General features: G+C 36.4%; 1 protein-coding gene across 1 annotated transcript in view; it reads left to right on the forward strand.

Moving 5' to 3' along the window:
• Positions 1-8,304, forward strand: part of itfg1 (integrin alpha FG-GAP repeat containing 1) — a gene marked incomplete at its 3' end in the record, with an annotated part of 106,248 nt that extends 97,944 nt beyond the window's left edge. Inside the window, 1 exon segment of the mRNA XM_014028579.1 lies at positions 7,874-8,304. Coding sequence (XP_013884033.1) covers positions 7,874-7,933 — 60 coding nt within the window.

Consider the following 8,304-nt stretch of genomic DNA (forward strand, 5'->3'; position numbering starts at 1 on the left):
GGTGTACCTAATAAAGTGGCCGGTGAGTGTATAGCACCTTATCAAGTCCACATGAACTCTGAAGTGCTTTACACTTCAGTTATTCACACATTCACACAATGATGGTGATAAGCTACAGAGACGGGGCTGCCATGCACCGGCGCCTCTGACCACCATCAGTMATAATATATAATATTTATAATTTCAGCCAAAACATTACCCCAATGAAATGAGAAGTTGGTAAAAGAACTGTCTGTTTTCAAGTATTTATATTTAGGTATTCAAATTATTTCACATTGACAGATTTTTCCTATTTAATGGTTTTGTAGAACACTTCGGAGTTAACCTTTTTACCTTCAGTGCCCTATTTCCAAGAGTCACATTTTATTGTTCAAAAAAATCAATAAACCCTTAAATAAACTGTTTATTTTTGATCCCTTTTTGATTCTCTGCAGGCAGTGACTGTGTTTTGTCTGGAACTCATGGTTCCTGTGGGGTTTGACCTACTGGTTGTGATCTTGGCAGGTTGTTACTGAAGCTATATTCACTTGTTTCGAGTCTTCTTACATTTAGTTGTCTTCTACAAAATATTACGCTTTTTTTATTCCAAACATTGTATTATTTTTTGCCGTATATTTGGAGATTTTGTTCATTTAACTGTGTCAGAGCAGACAGTTTGTTTCTATATTTCAACATTTGTCAGCTTAAAAAAGAATGATGAGGGTTTCAGATCGCTAGTTCCAAATTATTTCCATTCTTTTTTTTTCTTTCAGTCTGGTACAGTTTAATTTCATGCTGTCTTCACACCTTTTGGTCTGAGCCAAGACAAACATTTAGTTCTGTTTGCTTTTGTCTTACTCACATTTTGTCTGTAAGATTAAATGTGGGGGTAGTACTTTGCCCACAGAGATGGCACATTGTGTTGACTAAATATCTCATGAACCACTGGACAGATTTTAATAATCACTGGGAGAAGATCTATAACTGATTTACCTTTGGAGTCAACCCAATTCAAGATGGCCGCCAGAGCCATCTGACTTTAGATGGCTGTAACTAAGACAGTTTTACAGATGTTAAGATAAAAAAWTGCCTTGGTTTTAGCTGAGAGTGGACGATGTATTCTGAGCATCAGATCTTATCACATCATGAGAGATCTTTCATAACTTTACTTTTAAGATTTGATGTCATAAAATGATCTAGTTTAAGTGTCTGACATGAAAGGTGGCATGGGATATTCAATTTCCTTGAGGAATGCTGACTTTTTAGTTTTTTTTCTGTGTGTTTTGGAGGGAAAGAACTAAAGCATTTACATACCGCATTTTATATATGATGTATTTTTATAAAGGATGTCTTTTTTTATATGGTGAAGTCTCATCTGGCCTTTCCGTTGTTGAGGCGTATCAATGATTTGCATCTTTTGGTGAATTTTCTCTCATCAAGTCTTCTTGTTATGATGATATTGTCTGTTGTTTTCTTCGCTGAAGATGATGTTATGAAGGGTTTTTTCCTTCTTTCTTTAAATCATGAAAAGGACGCTGCAATCATCCACCATACTTGTCTTCTATAAACACCCAGGCCTGTTTTTTTGCTTGTCTCACTCATCAGTGCTTCATCTCTTTTACATAATAAAACAAAGTTAAGTCGCTTCTCATCTTATCTGGCACCTCAACACACTTGTTTTGTTCCTGTAGCCCAAGAAAGTCCTTTTTCACTCATTTTATCTTCAWGTTTTAGGTTTACCAGCTGTGTGAATACCCTCAAAGTAAAACTCAATTTGCAGTTACAAAGAATGTATATTTAATGTTTTAACAAATGACTAAAATAGTGGAAATTGTGTCGGTGTTGGAATGTTTGGTGAACCAGATATATGTACACAGGTTCTGCAGTCCTCATATATTCTGATAAAAGGCTTTGATGGGGTTTGAAACCTTGGACATGAGAAGTATTACCCTTCAACACCAGATACAGCCTTGTCATTTCTGTTGCCATAAATCAGAATAGTTTTATCTGTTTTAAATTTCAAAAGACATTCTGAAACTGCAGCATGAAGTCCAGGACTGTGTGTCTGTGGAGGGTTACAGGTCTGTGATCAAACATTCATTTCCAATGAACACCTTTCAAAAACACAGCGGTTCAGTTTTTAAATGGCCTTGATGACTTGAAGGTACACATCAGGACAGACGGGCTAATGCAGTGTGACCTCCAGCTCCATCCAGGGAATCAAGACCGGGGTGTGTGTGGGGGGTGAATATGTACACTGGGTTCACATCCTCCCTCATATCTCATCTTCTTCCATCTCGCTGACGACGGGGCATCCAGTAAGGTCAGGGTGAGCCAGCTGATTGACATTTAGCATTTCTGTCTGTTTGAGCTGCTGCCTTTGGTATTTGCTCTTCCAATAAGAGAGTCAGATGGAGGGCAGGAGCACAGAGAAAGGGGGCAAAGAGGCGCTGTCCTCCCTCCAACAAACCACGAGGACTCTTACTCAAAACCCTTTCGGCGTCTGTGCTTTGCAGTGCCAACTAATACTTTTGAAATATCCAAATAAACTGAAATCAGAAAAAGGAAAGCCAAATCGTATCGATCCCATTTTTGCACAAGTCAAGCTTAATGAGTCGACATTTGAATCCCATCAGTCCACAGCATCCCACCTGGCAGCTTCTGACCTGCTTTCAGACACAAACCTGCCCGTTTGTCAATAAAATCTTTTGATGCACACAAATCAATACTCTGCCTTATAAATATTCAAGGCTCGAGCTGATGATTTGGTGAGATGCCCTGGATAGTCAATTAAAGCAGCTCAGACCATTAAAATTGGTCATCTAGAGCTGAGGACATCTCTCCATCTGCTCCTGAAGGTTTTTCACATTAAGGAAAGGACATCGATCAGTTTGAGACGGAGCCTTCTTTGAAGATAGATGAAGGCTTTATTACAAACCCAAACTGACAGGATAAAAAATGGACTTGAACATGTTGCTGTCCATCTCTTGGATGCAGCAAATTAGTCAACATCTGAAGGGACTGATGCTCAGAGACAGCATGTTTGTCTCAAAAAGCTTCTATGGCTTTTGGATCAGTCAGTGTTTTTACAAAAATATGAGCCACTTTCCACTTTTTGGACTATATTTTAAAATGAGGGGAAAKATTCAAACCCTTTGTTGATCTTGATGAATTATCTGTCTAAATGGTATGGAATCTTGCTTTCATATTTGTGCTCAGCTACTTAAAAAATGTCATTTTGATATGTTTTTGTTTTTAAATTCTGGCCAACTTGAAGGCCGTCGAGTCATACTATTCTGTACAACCTTCTGTTTTTTACATTTACCAATAATTCTAATATACTGGAATATTGTACAAAAARTAGGTGTTTGTTCAGTTAAATTAATTTCTTCTTACTAAAATACACTACAGTTTCCCATTAAAAAAACAGCTATAAAAACCTGTAATTAGCTTCTAACATGTTGTCATGGCTGAAGCTGCCAGTGGCACAAAGTGGGTAAAATTAGCTCCAACTTGCCGTGGTGCAAAATTGCACAATAAGATCACACATTTTAAAAGTGATCCTTGAAGCAATTTTCACATGCTCACATTGAAGTTGTTGGTGGCAGCTTCAAATGTTCCCTCTGGCTGTGAAAAGACCCCCCGCTGTCTCAATCCACTGCAAGAGCTGGAGAACAAATTTGTAGCTGTTATTCTGAGCAACCATGTGAAATTGAGTCAAAGCTATGAGATTTCAGCACTCTTGACTTACTGTATTCAAACTGAGGATACCCATAAGTTGGGATTTTGTTATGTTACAAAGAATCCGTGTGCTGCAGCTCAGCAGAGAAATCCCTGAAACAGGATTTTGGTCCAGAAAGCCTGACTGTGGCAAAGCTGCGTTCAAATATAGCTTATAGTTTGTTGTGGATTACATCAATACTTACTCAAATACACACAAAGTCAAAATGATTCYTGAATATATACGCTGAAAAAGACGTGCGATGAACATATTGGTGTGTCAAAACCTGTTGCCTTATTGAGAGAAACTATTGAAGAACAAAAAAATAAAAGTTTGATTTTTCACATCACTGCTCGGTCTGAGCAGACTCTTCCTTCAGCCATGATCCCGCCTGCATTCCTTCCAGCTGTTATCTTGTGTTCAAAATTACCTGCATCATTTTATATAATAATGTGTAGCTCTTAAACTACAACTAAACTATCCTGAATCCTCAGGATGTGAACTGGACTTAGTGTTTTAAAGACAAAGCAAAACATGCCGACTAAATGTTTAACGCAGCTGGAGTATGGAGAACAGGTGGTCTCTGTGGGTTTTTGAGGAGGAAGCGTTGAGGGGTTTAGGTGGTCCATGCTGGGTTTCTGTTCCTCAGCTCGTCGTCCTCCAAAACCCACAGACCAGGTAAAAATGCACCTGTATTAACAGGCATTAACTCTGCAAGTCAAGAACACAAAAACTGTGTTAAAGTGCCTGTTGYCATCACATTTTTGGAATAAATATGAAGGTGTTTTTTGGAAAGATAACAATGATAACATATTACAAAAAATCCCCGCTGCTGAGATGAACAGTTGTTAAGATATGTGCATGTTAATGTTTGGTCAGCTGACTGGTGAGGCTTTTAAATCTTTGCTGAAGACCCATCTCTTTTATTTGGCTTTTGATTAAGACCGGGTTGGAGGTTCAGTTAGAGCTTTTTGTACATTATAGTGTGTTTTCTGTGTTGCATTTGTATCTATTATTAGTTTTGTTTTTGTTACAAGTCTTGACTGAACTGTAAAGCTGTAAAGTGATGYCAAAGTGTCTTCATGTGAACAGAGCATTCCTACAAAGGCTGACAACACAGACTGAAAAGAAGAATCTGATGTTTCTTTAGATTATCTTGAGTCACTAACCGAGAGATGAAGAAAAGTTAGAGTTCATATAATATTGATCCAATAAACAAAGACCATGCAGTTCACTTTCTTTAAGAACTCACCTTTGATGTCACTTCCTGTTTCATTTTGGCTAAGCGAAGTTCAAAAGAAAATATGCCAGTTATTTGACAAAATAAAAAATGTTTTTTTTTAATACAAATGTTTTATTTAAATAATTTTTGTAGTCTTTGAAGGGTATTCGAGTCACAGGCACTTAAAAGTTCCCGTTGGTCACGTTTTAACACGTTTGTGCAGTTTTTATAAATGTGTTTAAAACCAGAGAATTTATTCAACCTAATCTATTAAAAGGATTATTGTTGAATCATTTATGATTTTTATCTGCACCTAATTCCTGGTTAGACGTCCTTAGTTGAAGGTTGTGTAAGTTTTCAGCTGTTCATTTCTGTCAGCCTGAGGTTTAGATATAACACAGGGTAATCTGTTTTAGCGTTCAAACAGTTTCTGAATAGTTTTTATATTTTTTACATTAAATTACATTCCAGGTGTCTGATCAGAATCAGCTCTGTTAAACAAATAGAACCTGTCAGCAGCTTCTGTGTTTTTACATGTTGGTCAGCTGATGATAGGAAAATGCTGTTTTAGTTGCTTTTAATGGACTGGTTAATACTTCTACAACCTGTGACCACACCAATCTTATTTACAGTAAATAACAGGTGGATACAACCCAAATAACTCTCCTGAGCAAATCTAGTTTTTATCATCTCTTCAGTTTTCTTTTGCTCATTAATTGTTACATCATTCCTCAAGGATATTTATAATCTGTACACAATATGAATATCACTCACTTTTGCATTGACACAAATCAGAGTCAGAGATCGCTTTGTTTAGATTTTAAATGCAGAGCAAACTTCATGTTTTTTAACCTGATAGGAGAATTACAGAATGATCCCAGAAAAGGCTAATCAGGTGTGAAATATGAAAGCCTGTAACAGTTTAATAAAAGGATGTCTGTGTAAACACTCACGTTTAAACAAAACTTTTTTTTAAACTGAACAGAAAGGTGTGTCCAAGGTTTTGACAGTGCAGAATCTGAAAGATTTCTTTATTGTAATTTATTATAAAAGACTGACAGAACTCAGGGAAATCTGAGTACACCAGGGGCGATTCTGAAGACCAGAACAGAGTGGCTGTGAACTTTAGGCCTTCAGGTGAAAAAAAGATTCAGTTCCATCAAATGCACCGGTTCATTGATGCTTTCTGAGCGCCACAGTTCAGCTCTGCAGCCAAAATACGTGACCTAGAGTTTTAAAATAAAACAAAAAAATTTAAAAACACACAAGATTCAAAAAGCACCGTGGCCTTGTCTTGACCTGAGCTCATTTATAACTGCTGAGGTGAAGTGTCTGTGGTTCGAAGAAAGAAAAACTCCAATCTGTCTCTTTTTTGTTTTGTTTTTTTAATCATAGACTTTATTCCTCAGACCAGGGTTCCTGCAGATTCTTAAAGTCTTTAAAAGGCATTGAATTCATTAATCCAAAAATAAAACCTTATTAGTTTTAACGTGTCTTAAATCAATCTTTCCAAGGTCTTAAAATTTTTAACAGCTTGTAAGTAGGTTGATTGTGATTTGTCTTAAATATTAAAATAATTGGTAAAATATATTTTTTAAGTAATTTAATGAATAGCTGCTAGTTGTTTTGTGTTAAAATAAACATTTGGCTAAAATTGTCACTAAATGGGTTATTTTTTACCTTTTTTTACATTTTCTTTTTTAATTGTAAAGTTGGTCTTAAATTTAATTTCAAGTGGTTTTAAAGAGGTCTTAAAAAGTCTTAAACTTAACTTTCCTTAAGCTGTAGGAATCCTGACAGACTCACTGGTAAAGTTGCACCTTTTTTTATAAACTCACACAATTAAATCCTAAAGCCCGACTCGATGATGGTTCAGTTCAAGAACTGGTTCCACAGCAGCAGAGTCTCATTATCATTACTGTAGCATCACAATGAATAAACAGATATTGTACATTTTACTGCTCAAAACTTTCAAAGTGTGTGTGACATACATTTCCTACAAATACAAAACTTGGAAGAAAACATCCTAGTATTTAAGAAATTTGACAGAATACACGTAATTTTACCTGTTTTGTCACATAACTTGCATAGTTTTTTTTAATTCTTATAATTTTTTATTTTTTTATTTTTTGAAACTATCACCTTTGGTGTAACCAGAAGTGACACCAGTCCGTGTAGTTTTTTTTCTTTTTAAAAACAGGTATTTTTGATACTTCTCATCCGCTTTACTTTTACCTGAGCTTTCAGTGGTCTGGTTGTTTTTAATACATTAATAAAGTTATCTTTTCAATAATGCATTTGTATTTTTCATGAAAAGGTTAATTCCACCASTTTTAAATCAGCATATGTTTCTGTTGCTTTGTAGCGTTTAAAATTAGTTATAAGAGATGTAAGAAATAGTTAATTAGGGCAGGGTTGTGGAGCAGCTTGTTAGCAGTCGTGCCTCACAGTAAGAAGGTCACAGGTTCAAGTCTCTGTCGATTTCTGTTCTGCTTGTGTAGGGAAGGGTTTTCTCCAGGTCAGGTCTCCTCCTATAACWCAATACAAGCATGTTAGGTTAATTYGAGACTCACAAACTGACCTGGACATTACGTATGTGTGGAAAATTCTATACTGAACCAGAGACCAGACCAGGGTCTTACAAGGACTCTCAGCAGCTCACTGTTGGAGAGAAGCACCATAACCCGGCGGGGTTAATAGAGGATGGATGAAAAAAAAGATTTTTCAGCTCACTCATTTTCTTTGTATCTTTAACACACTGTGAGTATTAATCTAATTGTGGTTTAATTTTAAACCTGCCTGAACAGTTGTCAGTCTGTTGTCAGCTTTAACACACTGAAGAGTTCCTCCACWGCATCAATCTTTACTGTACTCGACTTCAGTATGGGTCAGAGATTCATAGACGTACGTTTCAAACTAAGACTAAGTGTTTTTCTGTGTTTGTTTCTCAGAAAGCAGACGACCGAGAGAAGAGACAGGAAGCCCACCGTTTCCATTTTGATGCCATGTGAAGGAGCAGAACTGCATGATGGGAGAACATCCTCCTCTCACTGCTTCCCTTTGCCAATCAAACACCCTCTTCTTCTCTTCACACACTTTACATTCATTTACAGGGCCAATAATTAATCCTCATCTGCCACATTTTTTTTGTTTGCTTTTCATCCATGAGTGAAAAGTGAAATATTTATTTCATCTTTTTATTTTAGTGTTAGGAATACAGAAGCAACAAACACCAGGAGGTTTAAAAAAGTTCAAAACAGTGATTTTATTTTTATTTTTATTTATTCTGGTGGTGTAGGGACTGATTGTTATCTCTATGGGTTTCAGTTTTAGTAGAGCAGTGTAACGATATGACAAGAACTCTTGTTGAAAAGTCAAACAT

This window comes from Austrofundulus limnaeus, unplaced genomic scaffold (genome assembly GCF_001266775.1).
Source record: "Austrofundulus limnaeus strain Quisiro unplaced genomic scaffold, Austrofundulus_limnaeus-1.0 Scaffold784, whole genome shotgun sequence".
Taxonomy (NCBI): Eukaryota; Metazoa; Chordata; class Actinopteri; order Cyprinodontiformes; family Rivulidae; genus Austrofundulus; species Austrofundulus limnaeus.